Below are 22,752 nucleotides of genomic sequence, written 5' to 3' on the forward strand. Positions count from 1 at the left end.
TCTATAACTTTTGGGGCATTTCAGGTCACCTCCGATTGATTTCACCTCACTTATTGATTTTGGGACGCTTACTATAAATTTTAAGCCACTTCTTGTTGAATTTGGTGCTATTGTGTGATTTCAAGTCGCTCTTCCCATTTTGGAGAAAATACATTACCTGGTGGATTTGAAGATTTTGGACCAAGTCCAGGTAACTCTTTTTTTTTTTTCTGGCCTCTTCCTGGAAAGTTTGGGCATTTTGAGTGACTAATGTTGATGTCAGGTCACGTACTGTTAATTTTAGCGTTAATTTGGGTGTGACGGTTACACATTTTATAAAAATACAGCTGATTCTATTTTATTAACTATATAACTGGCGATACATTGTACAAAATACATAAAGAATACTATATATAAGGTAATGCATACAATATTACATAATAGAAATGAATAGATAGTACAAACAATTATGATATAGTAAATGTACTGTAGGCATATATTGTTAATTAATTGTTTGGAGACATTGTTGACAAAAATTGTCCTAAAATATTACTGTCTATCACTAACATTTGCCTCACTGTCAAATTTGCAAGGAACTGATACTCTTTGATCAAAAGTGGATTGGACGTGTTTGGCTGTCAATCACACAGAACAAGTAAGTAGAACTAACTTAAACGAAAAGGTGTGCCACACAAAAAAGAGTCTCCCCATGCTTTTCCATTCACCGAAACCCGAGTCAAGTTAGTAGGCAACACGTGCTTTAATCGAGCAGCAGTCTGTGATGACATTTGTTGTGCCATTCACCCAACCGGTCTGGCCACATGTCTCACAACTTAACAACTTAAAACAGAAATCGCCCGCCACACAATCACGTCGCCGGCTTATTCTGCATAAGTAAGTACAATAGACGCACAATACTCATTTATTTGTTCGTGCGGTTAATTATTGTAAAACTAATTGACAGCTAATTGTTGACCTCATAGATCCACGACATTTCTGACCTAAAGATTGCCCAAATCCGTTTTTTGGGGCCTCTTAACTCTGGCTGCCATTGGTGGTGATGGTCCAATCCATTTGAACTGAAAGGGGGGACAGCAGATGAACTCATTTAACGCATACATTATTTTATTTATTTTATATGTACGTATTACATTTTTAAATTGAACATTTAAAAAAACTACATGTTCCTTTTATTTTTTATACGCATGTTAAAAAGAGTAAATATTTGTCTGAGTGCACTGCTCCAAAACCAGTGAATATTCATTTATCAATTTCAAAAATATTTAAGAGACCAAAAATTGTAGTAAAATGTTATTTAATAACTGCCTAAAACTATGTTCTATTTTGAATGTATTATTAGATATAACAGCCACTCGATGATGTCGTGGTTCGTCAGTTAGTATTTTCTTTTTTACATATTTTGTTTTCAAATTAAAGTAAATATTCTCTTTAAAAGATATATATATATATATATATATATATATATATATATATATATATATATATACACACCGTATTTTCACGACTATATGGCGCATCGTATTTAAAGCCGCAGTGTCAGTAACGAGTGCTATTTCTGTATTTTACACACAAAGGACGCACTGTTTTTATAGACGCAGCCAGGCATGGCAAAACATACACCAGCTTAAACATACACGCTACACCCACACGCTAAAAACACGTTTTTAAAAAGGCAACGGAAGCAAAACTGAGTTCGGTTGTACTTTATTTAGCCATTTTACAATGTATATATATATATACACATATATGTATATGTATGTATGTATATATATATATATATATATATATATATATATATATATATATATATATATATATATATATATACATATATACATACCATATTTTCACGACTATAAGGCGCACATTAAAGTCTTACATTTTCTCCAAAATAGACAGGTGTCCGTAGGGGACCAGTTCATCCACAGATCACGTTTAGAGGTAAGAGACTAGCCCCGAAGTAACTATGTTAGAACCGCCGTGATTTAACGCACTGTAAAAAGTGTTCAGTGGTCATGACCCACCAAATGCCTTAAAAACATGCGTTAAAAGATCGACAACGAATACTGTGGGTTATCATTGTATTTATTTATTCAGGTATTTAGAGGTAAATGAGCACTGGATTCTATCCAATGTCTTTAGCTGTTGCATAAGTCGCTGTCGCAGCAGGAAACTGTGGCCACGCGTGACAACAAAATGCAGCCATGCTTCGCATAGCAGCCTTTAAAGTAGCCATTAGCCGCTGTGGAAAAAAAAAAACTCACTGAAAATGCTGACAAGAGTTAACATATATGGCTATAAAGCGTTGGAGGAATACATACAAATCGTGTGACAAAATAGTAGTGATACTACTTTGCAATTTTTCGATTGTCGCGGCCATGTTTGGTCTACATTAACCGTGATATTCGAGGGATTACTGTATATGGACTTTTAAAACTCTCTTTACGATTATTTAACTTCCTAAAGCAGCCACTAGTCGCCAGTGAAATACTCTTCAATTGTGACTATTTTGTATTTTTGAATTCTCATTCTACACTATCAACTATTCATATGTAATCTGCCAATTCATTCTGCGACGTAGTGAATCAGTGATAGTCGATCCTCCTAGAGTTTTTTTAAATTAGTATAGTTCTATTAATTTATGAATGCATTCCTCCAATGCTTTTTGATGTGTTTATGTTTAAAAATTCAGACATTGAGAGAGTAAGATTAACTTAAAATGTTTCATCTTTGGATATGAATAATGACAGTTTATTGAACAAACAACTCACGAGGATTGTAAATGGCACCGATACAGGTGTCACTGTGCCCAGTGCAGGTCTCAATGGATCCAGGACAATCGCGCAATCCTCCGCAGTAACATTGCAGGGCGGCACCTTGCCCGATAAAAAACAAAAACACATTTTTAATCTGCTTTTTTTTTTTTGCTCGGGGTCCGGTCTATTTTGGGGGGTAAATGAACAGAAGTCACGATAATAAAGCAGTCACTCACCCTGACTGACGAGCACGAAGACGAGAAGGGCGACAAGGAGGAACTTCTTCATGTTGTTCACTCGTTTGTGCTTCTTCCTCTGAGTGAGCGCTCTTATTTGCAACCTTTATATTTTCAATTGGTCCTGATATGACGCAAAAGCCAGTTTATTATTTACTAATAAGAAAATGGTTTGCTTGCGTTATCAGTGTGCAAATGTTCATATAATGGGCCACGGATGATGAAATGCCGGGATTTTGGGATCAAACATTGCGATATGTCGGACCTTTGATCACACAATTGGGCACAAACTGGTGAATGTTGTGGTAAAACCAGAGTTGAAAATATGCTTCAAACTCGTTATGGTTAAGGTTTATTCATCCTTTTTTTAAAGGAAAGAAACTCAGTTAATATAAGCTTTTCTAATATTTTTGAAAAAATATTTCAATTTAAAATATATCGCAAATTAAAAACAAAAAACTTGTGGGGATATTCTTTTATAATAGCATTTAAGTAGAATTTATATGCATACATATTTTGATAAAAAAAATGCATTACCTGTTAGCAATGGTCATAGTAAGGCTCATGTTTCCGTTTTAATGTTTAACTTATTCAGCATGGCCATTGGATTTGCCTTCACCTGTAAACTAGAGATATAATAAATCACCCCACAATCCAAACATATGGTTCAGAAATCCATCCATCTGCTAGTCACTCATGGACCATTGTCTGTTAAAATGCAGTACATGCTATCAATGGACACAGTTATTCTTGGGCTAGCGTGAATGGCGCAAGTTGTCCAATCCATTTTCTATCCCCGTCACAATGTATAGTTTATATTAGTGAAGGACACAGTTAATACTTTACGTCCAATATATACATACTGTGTAGATCACGTGTCAAAGTGGCGGCCCGGGGGCCAAATCTGGCCCACCGCATCATTTTGTGTGGCCCGGGAAAGTCAATCATGAGTGCCGACTTTCTGTTTTAGGATCAAATTAAAATGAAAAGTATAGATGTATATTAAATTTCCTGATTTTCCCCCTTTTAAATCAATAATTGTACATTTTTAATCAATTTTTTCTGTGTTTTTAGTTCCAAAATCATTTTGTAAAATCTAAAAATATATTTTAAAAAAAAGCTCAAATAAACATTGTTTTAGATCTATAAAAAACTGAATATGCAGGGCTTTTAATCCAGTTCTTTTAATCCATTTATATAAAAAAAATCTAAATATTATATCTAAAATGGTCCGGCCCAGATGAAATCAAGTTCATGTTAAAGCAGCCCGCGAACCAACCGAGTCTGACACCCTTGGTGTAGATGAATATGTAATTTAAAAAAAAAAAAAGACGCATATATATATATACACCATACATACATACATACATACATCCATACATCCATCCATACATACATACATACATACATACATACATACATACATACATACATACATACATACATACATACATACATACATACATACATACATACACACATACACACATACACACATACATACACACACACACATACATACATACACACATACACACATACGTACACACGTACACACATACACACATACATACATACATACATACATACATACATACATACATACATACATACATACATATATACATACCGTATTTTCAAGACTATAAGCAACTGTATGTTAGAACCGCCGCGATTTAACGCACTGTAAAAAGTGTTCAATGGTCATGACCCACCAAATGCCTTAAAAACATGCGTGAAAAGATCGACAACGACTACCTTGGGTTATCATTGTATTTATTTATTCAGGTATTTAGAGGTAAATAAGCACTGGATTCTATCCGAGGTCTTTATCTGTTGCATAAGTCGCGGTCGCAGCAGGAAACTGTGGCCACGCGTGTCAACAAATTGCAGCCATACTTCGTATAGCAGCCTTTAAAGTAGCCAGTAGCCGCTGTGGAAAATAAAAAAACTCACTAAAAATGCTTCGCACCGAAAATGGTGACAAGAGTTAACATATGTGGATATAAAGCGTTGGAGGAATACATACAAATTGTGTGGAAAAAATAGTAGTCATACTAGTTTGCGATTTTTCGATTGTCGCGGCCATGTTTGGTCTACATTAACCGTGATATTCGAGGGATTACTGTATATGGACTTTTAAAACTCTCGTTATGATTTTTTAACTCCCTAAAGCAGCCACTAGTAGCCAGTGAAATACTCTTCAACTGTGACTATTTTGTATTTTTGAATTATCATTCCTACACTATCAACTATTCATATGTAATCTGCCAATTCATTCTGCGACATAGTGAATCAGTGATAGTCGATCCTCCTAGAGTTTTTTTAAATTAGTATAGTTCTATGAATTTATTCATGCATTCCTCCAATGCTTTTTGATGTGTTTATGTTTAAAAATTCAGACATTAAGAGAGTAAGATTAATTTAAAATGTTTCATCTTTGGATATGAATAATGACAGTTTATCGAACAAACAACTCACGAGGATTGTAATGGGCACCGATACAGGTGTCACTGTCCCCAGTGCAGGTCTCAATGGATCCAGGACATCTGCGCATTCCTCCGCAGTAACATCGCAGGGCGGCACCTTGACCGATAAAAAACAAAAACACATTTTTAATCTGTTTTTTTTGCTCGGGGTCCGGTCCATTTTGGGGGGTAAATGAACAGAAGTCACGATCTATTTTTGTCAATAATAAAGCAGTCACTCACCCTGACTGACGAGCATGAAGACGAGAAGGGCGACAAGGAGGACCTTCATGTTGTTCACTCGTTCGTGCTTCTTCCTCTGAGTGAGCGCTCTTATTTGCAACCTTTATATTTTCAATTGGTCCTCATATGATGCAAAAGCCAGTTTATTATTTACTATCAGCAAAATGTTTTGCTTGCGTAATCAGTGTGCAAATGTTCATGTAATGGGCCACGGATGATGAAATGCCGGAATTTTGGGATCAAACATTGCGATATGTCGGACCTTTGATCACACAGTAGCGCACAAACTGGTGATTTTTGTGGTAAAACCACAGTTGAAAATATGCTTCAAACTCTTTATGGTTAATGTTTATTAATCCTTTTTTAAAGGAAAGAAACTCAGTTAATATAAGTTTTTCTATTTTTTTTAAATATTTCAATTTAAAATATATCGCAAATTAAAAACAAAAAACTTGTGGGGATATTCTTTTATAATAGCATTTAAGTAGAATTTATATACATACATATTTTTGATTAAAAAATTAGTTGTCATTTGATCTATTTTAATTAAAAATACTTTTCATTATTTAAGTATTACTACCTAGCCTGGTGCTTTTTCTTGCCAAATAAATTGAATTGAATTGAATTGAATTACCTAATCTTACTACTTATTAGATTGAAAAATAAAAGAAAAAAATACTTTATTTGTGTATATATATATACATACATTTATATAGTATATATATATATATATATATATATATATATATATATATATATATATATGTATATATTAATTGGAAGTATGTTTTTACCTGTTTTTATTACAATGTGATAAATGAAAATTACAGTTACTATATTTGATTTCTCAAACGAGCAGTAAATCACCTTCATATATATATATATGAAAGTGATTTACTGCTCATGTTTGAGAAATCAAATATAGTAACTGCAATTTTCAATCATCACATTAAGAATAATGACAAATATTTTAATAGAAAATATGTAAAAACATATTTCCAATTAATATATATACTAACTAAATGTATATGTATGTATCTATATACACAAATAAAGACTTTTTTCTTTTATTTTTCAATCTAATAAGGAGTATATATATATATATATATATATATATATATATATATATATATATATATATATATATATATATATATATATATATATATATATATATATATATATATATATATATATGTATATGTGTATATATATGAATATATGATTGATTATATTAACATGTCCCTATTTTTCCAGTCAGGCTTGTGTGAAGGCAATGGAGTTTGCTTGCGATTTTGTATATGTGCCGCCATCATTGGGTCCTAAAGAACACCAACAGGTCTTCAAACGTTCAGGTAAGAATTGTACCCACAAAACAGACTTCTCAAAAACCAAAATGGCGACTGTCAAATTGAACAACCTTCCATCATAAACATTTCTTTGACCTAAGCTAACTAACAGCCACGCCAGCTTGACTCGCTCAATTAGCCAACTGCTAATATTCCAATTTCAATGCTAATATTCGATGAGCTAACTGCTTAAATTCACATATTCAATTAGCTGGGCGCTAATACTATTTGCTTTCCTCGCAGCTCTCTTGCCTCCCGTCAACTGGACCCGACCTGTGGCCGCACCTCCGCCTCCCCCCGTCAAGGTGGACGAGTCGCCCCCTAAAGTCGAAGAGTGGCCGGATAAGGGTGGACGGCAGGGTACGACCACTTCCACTTCCACGTCTCACTTTTATGACAATGCTGGTTTGGAGCACAAATCTCCCAAGCAGCGGACCCAGACCCGAAAGACAGGTACTACCACAAAACAAAGAAAAACACTTGTTGTTGTTTGTCTATTTGACACTAGGACGGACTATTAGCGCCACACCAAGGAGAGAAAAAAATCCTGTAAGATTAAAAGTCATAGTCAAATACACAGAAACCTTTAGCTAATGAAGGAAGGAAGAAAGTCACCTGAAAATGCCTCAAAATTAATAAGAAGTAACCCACATGTACTTGCATATATAGGTTCTGCAATCATGTGTACTTGTATGTGCTGGTACTACCATTACATGTACTTGGGTTTACCTCTTTTACAAGTACTATATGTAATTGCAGGCTCTGGTATTACAATGACATATATTTGAGTGAAGTATGTGTACTTCTATTACAACTATGTGAACTTGCATGTACTTTTACTTCAGGTACATGTGTACTTATACTGGTAATATACATTCAAGTATATGTCTACTTGCATTTAATTATACTCCAACTACTAGAACCTCCATGTATTTCTACCACAAAGTACTACACGTGTATTTAATTGTGTGAAAATGTATTACAAAAGTGTTTACTTGTATGTACTTGTACTATTGATACCACAGGAACATGAACTTGTACATGTGTGTGTACTTGTACAAGTTTACTGATCAGAACAGCAAAAAAAACGAAACTATTTTCTAGTTGTTTGTGTTATTGACTTGAGTGACGTCGTGTTTGGTGCTGCTACTAGATGTCCTTCCTTCTTGTCACAAAACTCTAAGAATCTTGTTTTTACTTCACCACAGCTTTGCTTCCACCCCATCTGAGATCTGCAGAAAATAGCTGCCTTCCTTCCCCTAATCAAACTACTGACAGGTTTTACGACAACATGGACTCGGATTCAGCAGACGCCGACAGACCACTTCGTATCCCAGACGGCACTGGGCTCGATACTAATGCGGCTGGCCAGATGGGACGTAAGCAAAACAAAAACACAATCAGGAGAAACTCTTGGTCATATCACATCATCAGATTCCACTTGTTATCTGAAACAAACAACTTTTGCAGTGTCAGCTCCACCTCTTCCTCCTCGTCCAATCTTCTTGAAAAACATGCCGGAGTATGTGTTCATTCTGCCTGCATCTTCATCTGATGAAAAAACAATTCTATGCCCGCCTTCTGTGCCACCGCCTCCAGGTACTTTTTTTGAAAAGATAGGTAGCTGTATACTACGTGCTATCATCGTCTGGTGAAATATCTTCCATCTCAGCTGTTATCAAACTGGTAGAAGTAAAGTACCAACACTGGTACGTGTGCTCCCTTAGTAGTACGTGAAAGAAAGATGGAATTTAATGTTATGTACTACATATTGCCCATGGGCACGGTAATACACTACATATATGTTAAAAATGATGATGAATACATTTACTGAGTTTGTTTTTATCAATAGAAAATATTTTTTTAAATGAGGGAAAGAAAATGTCATTTTTCATAGTTTAAAAATGTAAAAAAATGTTTTTTTTAATAGAAAATATTTTTAAAAATGAAGGGAAGAAATTCATAATTTAAAAATGTACAAAAATAAAAATAATAAATAATAAATAGGGCACTCAGTTCGTCATACAGCTCACCACAAAGACTGCATTATTTAATATAAATACATAGCTAATAGATTAATACACAGATACATCAATTACTAAATAAAGAAATGATATATGGAACAAAAACACATTTAACTTAAGTGGGAATTAAACAATTCATTAAAGTTCATTGGCGCCCCCCTCCCCTCACTCAAAATGGATTGGGCTGTCAATGGCAGCTAAACCACTACTGCGTCCATGTACTGCATTGTAAAAAAAAAAAAAGGGAGTACTTTGAATTTGAGTATTTTTGTCCCTTGCAGCACTCGCAGAAGATCCAGGGTCTCTCCAGGGGAACCCCAACGTAATTCTCGTCAGTTTGGGAAAACTACTCTCGGAGAAAGGTTAGCATACCTCTCAAGTTATACTTATACCCTATATGAGTAAATATGTGCTGCGTTGCATTTGTATGTTTTTTTTTTTTTTTAAATATCACTTAATAAGGGGAATTGCAATCATTAATAAGGGGAGCAATTAGCCAAGGTTGACAGGAATGGGTCAGTCACCTTTAAACGTCCTGATGACTGTGCTTGTGGTTTTTTCCAGTGCAGAGCACCCAAGGAAAACCCACTTCCTGCACTCGTTGTGGAGCTGTGCTGCACTCCACGTATGACAACGTGGTAGGTAGAGCTTCCAAAATCCACCCCATTTTTACCTTCATCTGGTCATCGCATTTCCTGAATGCGTTCCCCGCCACCCGGCAGATCAACGAGTGTTACTTCTGCGAGCACGGCGCCCCGAGCGACGGTTTGGAGCACGGCTTGTTCTCACTGAGGCCCTCCAAGAAACTCCTCAGCAATTCCCAGCCCCTGCTCATCTTCTGCATCGACATCTCGGCCTCCATGAGCATCACCACTCAGGTAGACGAGAGAATTTCCTCTCACGGGCAGGAGTCGTAACTGCGTTGGTTTTGTCAAGGTGTCCGTAGGGGACGAGTTCATCCACAGATCACGTTTGGAGGTAAGAGTCTATCTTCGAAGCAATTTTATGTTAGGACTGCCGTGCACTGTAAAAGTGTTCAATGGTCATGACTCATGACCCACCAAATGCCTTAAAAACATGTGTGAAAAGATCGACAACGACTACCATGGATTGTCATTGTATTTATTTATTCAGGTGTTTAGAGGTAAATAAGCACTGGATTCTATCCGAGGTCTTTATCTGTTGCATAAGTCGCGGTCGCAGCAGGAAACTGTGGCCACGCGTGCCAACAAAATGCAGGCAGACTTCGTAAAGCAGCCTCTAAAGAAGCCACGAGCCGCTGTGGAAAATAAAAGAACTCACTAAAAATGCTTCGCGCCGAAAATGGTGACAAAAGAGTTAACATATGTGGATATAAAGCGTTGGAGGAATACATACAAAACGTGTGAAAAAATAGCAGTGATACTACTTTGCGATTTTTCGATTGTCGCGGCCATGTCTGGTCTACATTAACCGCGATATTCGAGGGATCACTGTATATGGACTTTTAAAACTCTCTTTACGATTAATTATCTCCCTAAAGCAGCCACTACTAGCCAGTGAAACACTTCAATTGTGACTATTTTGTATTTTTGTATTATTATTCCTATGCTATCAACTATTCATATGTAATCTGCCAATCCATTCTGCGACCTGGTGAATCAGTGCTAGTCGATCCTCTGTGTGTATATATATACATATGTAAATATATATAGTTTTTTTTTAAATTAGTATAGTTCTATTAATTTATTCATGCATTCCTCCAGAGCTTTTTGATGTGTCTTTGTTAAAAAAATCAGAAATTAAGAGGGTGAGATTAACTTAAAATGTTTCATATTTGGATATGAATAATGACAGTTTAACGAACAAACAACTCACGAGGATTGAAAATGGCACTGATACAGGTGTCCCTGTCCCCAGTGCAGGTCTCAATGGATCTACGACATCTGCGCATTCCTCCGCAGTTACATCGCAGGGCCGCACCTTGACCGAAAAAAAACAAAAACACATTTTTAATATGCTTTTTTGTCCGGGGTCCGGTCCATTTTGAGAGGTAAATGAACAGAAGTCACGATCGGATGTCGATTTATGTCAATAATAAAGTAGTCACTCACCCTGACTGACGAGCACGAAGACGAGAAGGGCGACAAGGAGGACCTTCATGTTGTTCACCCGTTTGTTCTTCTTCCTCTGAGTGAGCGCTCTTATTTGCAACCTTTATATTTTCAATTGTTCCTGATATGACGCAAAAGCCAGTTTATTAGCTACTATTAAGACAATGGTTTGCTTGCGTAATCAGTGTGGAAATGTACCTATAATGGGCCACGAATGAGGAAATTTGGGCTAAAACATTGCGACATGTCGGACCTTTGATCACACAATTGGGCACAAACTGGTGATTGTTGTGGTAAAACCACAGTTGAGTGGTAGCAAACAAAAATATGCTTCAAATTCTTTATGGTTAAGGTGTATTCATCCTTTTTTAAGGAAAGAAACTCAGTTAATATAAGCTTTTGTAATCATTTTTTTTTTAATATTTCAATTTAAAATATATCGCAAATTAAAAACAAAAAACTTGTGGGGATATTCTTTTACAAAAGCATTTAAGTAGAATTAATATGCATACATATTTTCAATAAAAAATGAGTTGTCATTTGATCTATTTTAATTAAAAATACTTTTAATCATGTAAGTACAGATTACCTAATCTTACTACTCAATATTAGATTAAAAAATAAGAGAAAAAAATATTCTTTATTTGTGTATATATATACACATACATTTATATAGTATATATATATTAATTGGAAATATGTTTTTACGTATTTTTAATTAAAATATTTGTCGTTATTCTTAATGGGAAAATTGAAAATTACAGTAGTATTTTTGATTTCTCAAACATGAGCAGTAAATCACCTTTATATATATATATATGTATATATACATATATATACATATATACATATATATATATACATATATATACATATATACATATATATATATACATATATATATATATACATATATATATATATACATATATATACATATATACATATATATACACATGTATATAGATATACATATGTATATATATACATATATATATACATATATATATATATATACACATATATATATATATATATATATACACTTTGTATATGAACCAAATTCATGTTCTGCGGCAATCCTGTTTTATACTTGTAGTGCAGTACAGTACTTTGCGTAATATTTTACTTTTGTTTATCGCAGTTTGTCCAGGAAGCTGTTTTACTCTGCGTAAAAAAACTGAGCAGAAAACAGCATGAAACACCGGTGGGGCTCATCACATTCAACTATGAGGTACAACTTAAGAAATTGTTTTTTACACAGTTTACACGCTATGTGTTGTAGTGCCGTATTTTTTCGGAATATAAGTCGCACATTAGTATAAGGCGCACGTGCCAAAGAATCCACAATGAAGAGGAAAAAAAATACTATAAAAAAACTTGTACTGTTGTAAAAGTCACATTTTTGTGAGGGATTTAAATATATATATATATATATATATTAGAACCTAGAACAAATATACTACTTCAAAGTAACTGGAGTTAAATGGAGAATAACAGGCTAAATAGGCATCTGTTAATATACCAGTTTGCCAGATAACTATAGCCCAAAAAGAGAGAGGAAAAAATACTATATAAGTTGCAGTCAAACTATGAAAGAAAGTGCGATTTGTAGTCCAGAAAATGTGGTATTTTGAAAACAGCCTTTGAGCTCCAATGGCTCATAGTCAAGCAAATGTGCGATAGGTGACGGTGCACGGCTACGGAGATTTTCCATCACGTGTCCTTCAAGCAGACGAATTGATGCACAGTGACGGTCTTAAATTGGCGGCGTCCGCCTTCGCCACTCCGCCACCGTTGTCGAGCACCAAAGATTTCCTGGAGCAGCAAGTCACGGGGTAACAATGACATTGTCCAATTCAAAGTTGTCCAAATCTTTGCAAATACCGTATTTTCACGACTATATGGCGCATCGCATTTTAAGCCGCGGTGTCAGTAACGAATGCTATTTCTGTATTTGACACATACAAAGGATGCACCGTTTTTATAGACGCAGCCAGGCATGGCAAAACATACACCAGCTTAAACATACAGACACATGCTAAAAACACGTTTTTAAAAAGGTAACGGAAGCAAAACTGAATTTGGTTGTACTTTATTTAGCCATTTTACAATGTACTCACGTCATCATCACCCACAAATCCATCAAAGTCCTCATTTTCTGTGTCCGAATTGAACAATTGTTCAAATGAGTCATCGAAAATGCTGAGTTTTATACGTTCGTCCAGGCGGCCACAATCCATTCGCAAATAGTAGCTAGCGTAACTAGCTCGACGCTGCCTGCCACTGTTCGTAAAGCTGTGTTGATGTCGATGTCCAGGGCACAATCCATTCGCAAATAGTAGCTAGCTAGTAGCTAGCGGCAGGAGTCCTTTTGTAAATCCAGCCGGAATGATGTGAGCACCAAATTAGTGTGCTCGCCGTCATACTGGGTGTATTGACAAAAGAACTATATATCCCAGCAGTCACTGCGCAGTACTTTTTCTACGGGGAAAATAGTAGAGTCGGGGGCTGCTTGCTGTAGTTGTGAGAGCTGTAGAGGATGGTGTACCCTATCGACTGATTTATTTTATTTTATCGTGATAACAATTTTAGTATTGGTCCATATATAAAGCACACTGGATTATAAGGCGCCCTGTCTATTTTGGAGAAAATTTAAGACTTTTAAGTGCGCCTTATAGTCGTGAAAATACAGTATTCTCTCGTGTACTTTTTATTTGTCTTGTTTGATTTGGCTTAGTTGGCGGGGATAGGCTCCAGCACCCCTGGTGACTCAGGTGAGGATAAACTGTACGGATAATGAATGATGATGTGTGGCGTTTGTGCGTTTAACTTTGAAGGTTATCAGCAGAGGGCACCACAGCGCTTGGCCCGGCAGCTCTGGTCGCCATCACCATGGCGTCCAGACACCCCGGCTCCAAGGTGAGTGTCACCCGCGTCCACCTGACGCTTTTCTTCAAGGCGAGTCATATTCACGTCTTCTGTGAAAAGGTGATCATCTGTACGGACGGCAAGGCCAACACGATTTTGGGGAATCTGGAAGTGGAGGACAACGACGCACGCACACTCCTGTCGTCCACCATTTTCTACCAGGAATTGGGGGAGAGTGCTGTTAATCAAGGGTCATTTTTAAATCTTTTTCATTCATTTTTTACCATCAGTATCATCGGAATTTCAGTTATTCCAATCGTTTGACCTTTTACACTGAGTGACAGGTCGTCATGGACCGTGGTTTTTAAAATATTTACGTTTTGAGTTAATATTACTTTTGAAAACTGTTTTTAGGTGGTCATTTTAAAAAGAATCTTCACTGAAAACGTAAATACCAGCTTTTCCATTGACAAAATGTTCTCATTTTTTTATTCTTTGACCCAAAAAGTAAGATGTTTTACTCTTTTTCTAACATAAAATGTTTTTTTGTCCCAACAAAAAGTTAAAATGCTCATTTTTTGGGACAAAGGTCTGTTTTTTTCTTTCTTTCAGCAAAATAAATATTTATTTTTTACTTTTGAGTCAATTAAAATTCCCCAAAATTCATATTTAACCCCACACATAAAACCATCCAAAAATGTAAGCAAAAGCTTTTTGGGTTGATTAACTGTCGAATTTCTTAAAACGGACAAAAAAATGAAATAATAATAAAATAATAAATATTTTTTGTTGGCCAAAATAAAATAAAAATTAACCCCAAAACTTTTTTCAGTATTAAATTATAATTTCAGGGTCGTCGAAACAGTCTATTGATCTACTTTCAACAAAATAGTCCTTTTTTATTGATGAAAAGTCAGATTTCTGCAAAGTATCCATCTAATATATAAACAAAAAAAAGGTTTCTGCATGTCCAAATGATTTTTTTGCTTGACTTTAAGAAACTTTGTTGATCTTCCAGCGTCACCGTGTCAGTGCTCTCAATTGAGGGAACCGACTGCCGACTAGACGAGCTGGGACGACTGGCTGATCGTACCGGAGGCAAGGTAAGAAATTCGGACTTTGGCGCCCCTACTTCTCCATCACTTAACAGCCGTTGTTTGGACGTCCATCAGGTGGTGATCGCCAATCCAGGGATGATCCAATCCGAATTTGAGCAGATCATCCAAAACAACACAATAGCTACGCAGTGCACTGTCTCCTTGCTACTTCCTAAATCATTGTAAGATGAAATAAAAGTTAGCTTAACTAAATATTTAACCACCTGAATTTACAGTTAACAACTCGACATGAAGTATTGGAGGAATATCGTGTCAAATATTGTTTCAAAAAATATAAGGTAGGAATTAGGAGATGACAACTAAAAATGAGGACTTCCTCAAAAATCATGGAAAGATAAAAATCATAAATGACAGTCAAGTTAAAGTTTAAAATGAATACATTTATAAATTCTTACTTTGTATTCATTAAAAATGAAAATCTCATTCAAATTATCAAAAAATAAAATTCTATTTGAATTCCTTTCTATACTTTTATTTTCATTTTTTTTAATCCATTTTGGATCTTTTAAATTTAGGATTTTTCAGTTGTTAATTGTTTTTCAAATTTTATATACATATATTATTTAAATACAGTATTTTCACAACTATAAGGCGCACTTAAAAGTCTTAAATTTTCTCCAAAATAGACAGGGCGCCTTATAATCGATGTCATTCATTGAGGGTGCGCCTTATAATGCGGTGCGCCTTATAGTCGTGAAAATATGGTACTATTTATTTTCTTGTACTTAGTAATTCCCCCATTACACTGTTAAAAATGATTAATAAATTCTTCCTTTGTATTTGTTAAAAATGCAAATGCAACTAAAATTGTCCAATTAATGTTAAAATAAAAACATTTATTTATTTCCTATACTTTATTCTATTTTTTATTTTTTCTCTACAATTTTGGATTTTTCAGTTTTTAGTTGTTTACCAAATTATATTTACATAGTATATTCTTTCTATACTATATATTATTTACATGTACCTAACATATTCCTCCATTACTTTTTAATGTATGTCTGTTAAATGTTCTTCAAGGAGTTCAATCATTTGTATGATTTGTTTTTTTTAGGCGTATGAGAGGAGAGAAAGAGGCAGGACACCAAACATGCAGAAAAGTGGGAAACGTGCACCCGGATAAAGAAATCACCTTCCAGTTCGTGGCCAACGAGGCTGAAGGTACACAAAAATAGAGCCGAAATGGGGAAGACAAGATCAGTTTTCCCAAAAACTTCATTAGCAAAAATAGTCCCGTGGCCTATAAGGGGTTAAGTGAAACGTCAGTTAGAAGAAAAGCAAAACAAGCAAGGGAGGAGGCTTAAAAGAGATGACTAAGTTTACCGGTGATAGAAATAGAGGCAAGACAATGGAGAAAAAAAAGGGAGTGAGGATGTCGTGCTGTACTTGGCCTCGTAAAACTGGTTCAATTTCTAAGAAAAGACTTGATGGCAAGTGTCCACATCAAACAAAAGACAAAATATTAATGGGGGAAATGCGTACTGGAACATAATGAGTCACCATTGGAACACGCCTTTAGTTTGAGTCGTTTGGATAAAAACAGATTGAATAGTTGTTCAATTATCATAGGAAAAGTTTGAGTATATTTTATATTATATTTTAGAACAAAACGACTACAAAATGTAAAATATTATGTGTGATAAATCTGTATCATATTAATGATGGATCCATTTTTAGCAATGATACTAAATTATCCATAGAGATGAGTGTGGGCATGAATGGTTGTCACAATTTTTTGTTTTAATTTGAAACAGTCTGTTTTCTAATATTTAATATACTGTGGTACCTCGACATTCCACGATAACGCACTCGTAACAAAACAAACAAATTTAAATTAACTTGAATTAATATATACAGACACACTCAAACATGTTTAATGTAACTTTACACAAAACTGAATTCTAGTTTTGTCTTAATCTTTTATTACTTTCGTTTTCCGGGTTAGCGGTTTGCCACGCCTCCACCCTCATGTTCGCTATCGATGGGCTGTTTGCTCTTGTACTATTCCCTTCAAAATATTCCGAAAATGATGCACACAAATGTCCTCACAATAGGATAACGCACGACCACTTGCCAACAAGAAGTAGTCTTGAATGAGCGATCGCGGGAGCTAACAGGCTAAGGAAGGAATAACAGCCTACCCATGTATTGATTGTGGGTAATGAAGTTTTATTCTGAGAAAGGGTGCCATTGCCTATCGGTGTTGTGTGCACGAGTATACTTCTTTACGAAAGTGATGCGGCAAAAAAAAGACAGTGCGCTACAATGATAAACAGCCTCTCATGTCATGGCCACCTGGCTTGGTCGCATCTCGAAATTTTGATCGTATCTAGGGCGAATTATTCGATCGAAATTTTCATCGTACCTCGAGCATGTCGTAGGTAGAGCTGCTTGTAGGTCGAGGTACCATTGTACTAGTAAATATGAAGTTAAACTGCTACCATGGCAGCAATGAACGTCAAATCTACTTGAACTGGGTTGGCTCACATTCTATCATCGCATTTCAGTGTGAGTGAGAGTGAGCCTGTCAAGGATTTTGGTCTTTCAAATTTTAAGCAATCGTTCAGTTGCTGCCAACCCTCCCAGTCCAAAGGGATAGGACCATGGCAGCCAATGTGTTAAATGTTTTTAACATTATTATAATTTTTTAATCTAGAGTCAATGCCAGCATCGGGCAGCACCATGTCGGTCCAACTGCAGCTCAGATACATGCTGAGGAACGGCCAGAAGATGTTGCGAGTCTTCACCACCACCCGAAACGTCACCAACGAAAGGTGATGATGATTATTTTGTCCAATGCTTGCCAGACGAGGACGGCTCTCAAAATGGGGGCGTGTCTAGCCATACGTCACAGCGAAAGACTAACGATGCGGTTGGAGACGAAATCTCAGAAAGTACATTCCGCAGCACTTAGTCATGCCCGATGACGTCATTTTAGCACCGTATCAATATCAATACTAGTACATACTTAATCAACTTATTAGTTGTTCCCGTATTTTAGATCATTTCAAATTGTGTATGCCGTATAACAACTTTTGTACGGGGAAAAAAAAATATTTTTGTAAAACCAATCTTGTCTTCCCCATTCCGGCTCTAATCCGGATTTACTCGTTCACTGGTAGCAGACCAAAACGTCATTGTCGACTGCTAATATTGTCATGCTTTAAGCATGATATGCGCATGCGCGTTAGTCACTATATAGATATAGCGCTTTAGCAAGCAATGTATCCAGACAGTCAGCGTCATACCGCGACATCTACAGAATCTTGAATTTAGTGCATACTGATTGGGCACCCAGAAAATTTTAGACTTTTACGTGCAACCTATGTGAGTAAATATGTGACGCGTTGCATTTGTACGTTTTTTATCGCTTAATTAGGGGAATTGCAATCATTAAATGGGGACCAATTGGCCGAGGTTAACAGCTATGTCAGCTCAGTGCAACACTAGTTGCTACATAAAGACATTCCTAAACATCTCCCAGATTTGCACCTTTTCGCTAAGTTCTCGTGCTTAAAAACTTTTGACCAACTAGCCCACACGTGTCAAAGTGGCGGCCCGGGGGCCAAATCTGGCCCGCCGCATCATTTTATGTGGCCCGGGAAAGTAAATCAGGAGTGATGACTTTCTGTTTTAGGATCAAATTAAAATGAAGAGTATAGATGTATATTACATTTCCTGATTTTCCCCCTTTTAAATCAATAATTGTAATTTTTTAATCCACTGTTTTTAGTTCAAAAATCATTTTGTAAAATCTAAAAATATATTTTAAAAAAGCTAAAATAAACATTGTTTTAGATCTATAAAAAAATGAATATTCAGGGCTTTTAATCCAGTTCTTTTAATCCACTTATAAAATAAAATCTAAATATTATATCTAAAATGGTCCGGCCCACGTGAAATCGAGTTGACGTTAACGCGGCCCGCGAACCAACCCGAGTCTGACACTCTTGAACTAGCCGCACTCTACGTCGACAGGGGCGTGATCGACATGCCCGTTGACGCATTACCTTTCGCCTTCAGCTCGGTGGCGCTGTCCTCTCTGTCGCTGCCCATCATCCAGCTGAACTCCTCGCAGGCCAGCGCCGCCCTGGCCGTCCGAGGCCGCTTCCTTGACGCCCAGCGAGAGAGCGAGCAGCAGATGAAGCTCATCCAGAGGGTCATGTAAGTACGACACCCACGCCGGCCGAGCGCCGCCGCCGTGACATTTTGGTGTCGTCCTCAGAGAACACAACCGCAATGGCGAGGACAGCGAGACATACAAGGAGTGGGTGGACACCATGGAGCCGTTATACAACAACATCCATCACCTCACCAGGGTCAGATAGGTTTTCTGGCCTTTTTTAAACTCTTTCCATGCCATTGACAATGATAGACGTCCAATGGCGTGCCTGTGAATTGAAAGGAGCTGATCAATAGGAGACGTCCAATCCATTTGAAGCGGCGCTGACACCCTCCCACTTCAAGTGGATTGGACGTCTATCAGGGTGTTCACTTTTTGCCAGTTTAACTTCAACATTGCAATTTTTCATTTTTATTCACCAGGGAAAATCGGTCGTCTCCGACTCGCAGGTACGTTCTAATCTCAACATTTGGGACACTTTATGAATGGAAACCATTTATTAAACTGGTTCTTTTCGCTCTCGGAGTACTTCCTGTGGGAATTTCTCTGATCGCAGTACGTACTGCTTAACTAAACAACTTCTGATTGGGTACTTGAGTGCTTCGTACTTTTCGGGTTGGACAATTACTCTTTGGGTACATCCTGTTTGAATCATTCTTACAAGAGTACCGTATTTTTACGACTATACGGCGCTTCGTATTTTTAGCCGCAGTGTCAATAACGAGTGCTATTTCTGTATTTTACACACACAAAGGACGCACCGTTTTTATAGACGCAGCCAGGCATGGCAAAACATACACCAGCTTAAATATACGGACACACGCTAAAAACACGTTTTTAAAAAGGCAACGGAAGCAAAACTGAGTTTGGTTGTACTTTATTTAGCCATTTTACAATGTACTCACGTCATCATCACCCACAAATCCATCAAAGTCCTCATTTTCTGTGTCCAAATTGAACAATTGTCCAAATGAGTCATTGAAAACGCTGAGTTTTATACGTTCATCCAGGCGGCCACAATCCATTCGCAAATAGTAGCTAGCTAGTAGCCAGCGTAACTATTCCAACGCTGTCTTCCATGCTTCGTAAAGCTGTGTTGATGTCGATGTCCAGGCCACAATCCATTGGGTGTATTGACAAAAGAACTATATATCCCAGCAGTCACTGCGCAGTACTTTTTCTACGGGAAAAGAGTATAGAGTCGGGGGCTGCTTGCCATATGTGAGAGCTGTAGAGGATGGTGTACCCGATCGACTGATTTATTTTATTTTATCGTGATAACAATTTTAGTATTGGTCCATATATAAAGCGCACTGGATTATAAGGCGCCCTGTCTATTTTGGAGAAAATTTAAGACTTTTATGCGCGCCTTATAGTCGTGAAAATACAGTACTTTTTATTAATTTATTTCTGGCTAGTGTATTTCCTCTTACTTCATGTGAAATCATTTTTGCCAGGGTACTTCCTGGGGATATTTTCACTCTTAGAGTACTTCATGCTTGAATTTCTCCAATCGGATACGTCCGGTTCAAGTGCTTTGTACCTGATAGGGTACTTCCTCTTAGGGTATTTCCTGTATGAAGGCCTACTACCTGGGTACTTCCTGTTCTTCATCCTGCTGGGGTACTTTATGTCTTGATACACTTCCAAAACTCATTCCTTCTTAATACTTCAAACAATACCACTTGGAATAATTTCCAAATCATTTTTCCTGTTAAAAAAAGCAAAATGGCCTGACTAGCAACTATTAGCATACTTCCTTTCCAAAATGGACCATCTCTTGAATCATTCATAACACTTGACAGCTTCTAACACTTCCTTGGAGAAAACTTTCTTCTGGAATTCCTCCTTCATCCGAGGAAAGCTCCCGCAATGTTTCCTGTTGAAACTAGAGTACTTCCAGCTATTGTTTTGCGGCGCTAGAATACTTCCTGGCGCGATCCTCCCTCAACTCCTCCCTTGTCCTCCCACCAGTCTTTGACGGACGCCGGCGCGGCGTTGCTGTACACTATGAAGCAGAGCAACAGGAAGACCATCATGATAAAGAATCAGCAGAACCTTCACTTTTCACCCCATTGGAAGAATTCCAAAGACTGAAAGGCAAACATGCAAAAACTGCTGATAAGCCACATTATCCTCAGCTAGCTCACAGTACGCATTGTTTAAGCCATTTTTTTTTACTCAGTGGTTGTAGTTTGAAGTAGGAGGGTGGCTCCTCCCATTTTTTACTGGTTAGTCGTCTACAATCGATCAACTCGTCTCAATTGTTAGCAGAAGAATGCAAATTGGCACAATTAGACGTCTTTCATCATCGTCAAAGGCGTTGAAATGATAACATCAGGACTAGTTTATGTGAAATCTGACTTTTATTCTTCTTGGAATGATAGCAAATGCTGCTTGTGTTTACTTTGCATGATGAATAATATAGCAAAACACAGTCGAATGGTCACAAAGACAAAATAATGCATATATTCTGAAATTAAGCTACAATGAAGAATTGTTCTGCTTCTGTTTTTTAATGGAATTTTACAGTGAAAATACTTTGAAAAGACAAAACAGTAGAATTTGTACAGGAAACTTTTCTATACCATTTTTTCCATTTTTTTGTTGCTATATGTGGTAAGGAATTTAAAAGGGAGAAACAACACGTGGTGTGAATGACCAGGTGAAAGAGTGTTGCTTATAATGTTTCATCCTTTCATGTAAGAATTCTTTTTTAATGTATTCATTTGTTTAATCCTGACAGTGCACTGATAGGAGCTTGGTTGCCAGCCAATCACAGGGCACAAGGAGACGAACAACCAGGAATGCTCACACTCATACTTGGAGGCAATTTAGAGCGTTCAACCAGCCTAGCATGCATGTTTTTGGAATGTGGGAGGAAACCGGAGTACCCGGAGAAAACCCACGCAGGCCCGGGAAGAACAAGCCAGAACGTTGGAACCCACCGGGGATTGAATCCTTGATGTCAGAACTGTGAGGTGGATGTGCCAACCACTGGGCCACCCATAAAAAATACAATAATGATAAACAATCATAACAATAGAAAAAATATTCTTGTCTTTTTAAAATGACCAACAATACTCACTTGCCCATTTTGGGTGTATTGGTCTTAAGTGGCAAGAAAAGTTTTATGTAAATGAACGAAAAAGAGTCGCTAGCTATATAACGGGTCAAAGGTCAACTTCCGAATAGCTGCCCGCTGTAGTGACCAATTGCTCAAAGAGACGGTTAAGTATTTAAGTTAAGAAAGGATAAGTGCTTCGCTTGAGTTGACGTGGTTTGTACTTTTACATTTTACAGCGCAGTAGGTGTTAGGCAATGGACACAAGAATAGTAATTCGATTTGAGCAGAGCTGCATGTGATAATGACGTGAGGAATGGCGTGACCGGACGTTTCGTTGAAAGACGTTTGGTCGACCGGACGTTTGGTAGAACGGACGTTTGGTCGCCGGGTTTGCTCGCTGTCAA

The 22,752-nt window shown here is 36.9% G+C and overlaps 1 protein-coding gene and 2 long non-coding RNA genes across 4 annotated transcripts; 1 reads left to right on the top strand and 2 right to left on the bottom strand.

Moving 5' to 3' along the window:
* Positions 1 to 123: 123 nt before the first annotated feature.
* Positions 124 to 21,954, top strand: LOC144093045 (circularly permutated Ras protein 1). Its single transcript, XM_077626301.1, has 23 exons — positions 124 to 190; positions 573 to 634; positions 1,896 to 1,941; positions 6,965 to 7,058; positions 7,296 to 7,505; positions 8,261 to 8,431; positions 8,523 to 8,651; positions 9,358 to 9,438; positions 9,641 to 9,714; positions 9,799 to 9,954; positions 10,013 to 10,054; positions 12,314 to 12,403; positions 12,856 to 13,007; positions 14,010 to 14,091; positions 14,161 to 14,291; positions 15,059 to 15,143; positions 15,213 to 15,319; positions 16,213 to 16,319; positions 17,815 to 17,932; positions 19,182 to 19,322; positions 19,384 to 19,477; positions 19,704 to 19,730; positions 21,256 to 21,954. Exons 4-23 carry the CDS (start codon positions 6,980 to 6,982, stop codon positions 21,376 to 21,378), a joined length of 2,199 nt encoding a protein of 732 aa, XP_077482427.1. The 5' UTR covers positions 124 to 190; positions 573 to 634; positions 1,896 to 1,941; positions 6,965 to 6,979; the 3' UTR covers positions 21,379 to 21,954.
* Positions 2,070 to 3,548, bottom strand: LOC144093049 (uncharacterized). 2 transcript variants are annotated; one of them, XR_013306199.1, is made up of 4 exons: positions 3,530 to 3,548; positions 2,993 to 3,116; positions 2,772 to 2,876; positions 2,070 to 2,242 (listed from the first exon to the last, which is right to left on the bottom strand). It is a non-coding gene; the product is annotated as an uncharacterized LOC144093049 (long non-coding RNA). The 2 variants fall into 2 exon arrangements; XR_013306198.1 differs by lacking the exon at positions 3,530 to 3,548 and having other exon boundaries at positions 2,993 to 3,135.
* LOC144092372 (uncharacterized) lies at positions 10,187 to 11,047 on the bottom strand. Its single transcript, XR_013306006.1, has 2 exons — positions 10,934 to 11,047; positions 10,187 to 10,355 (listed from the first exon to the last, which is right to left on the bottom strand). It is a non-coding gene; the product is annotated as an uncharacterized LOC144092372 (long non-coding RNA).
* Positions 21,955 to 22,752: the final 798 nt, after the last annotated feature.

Source organism: Stigmatopora argus, chromosome 18 (genome assembly GCF_051989625.1).
Source record: "Stigmatopora argus isolate UIUO_Sarg chromosome 18, RoL_Sarg_1.0, whole genome shotgun sequence".
NCBI lineage: Eukaryota > Metazoa > Chordata > Actinopteri > Syngnathiformes > Syngnathidae > Stigmatopora > Stigmatopora argus.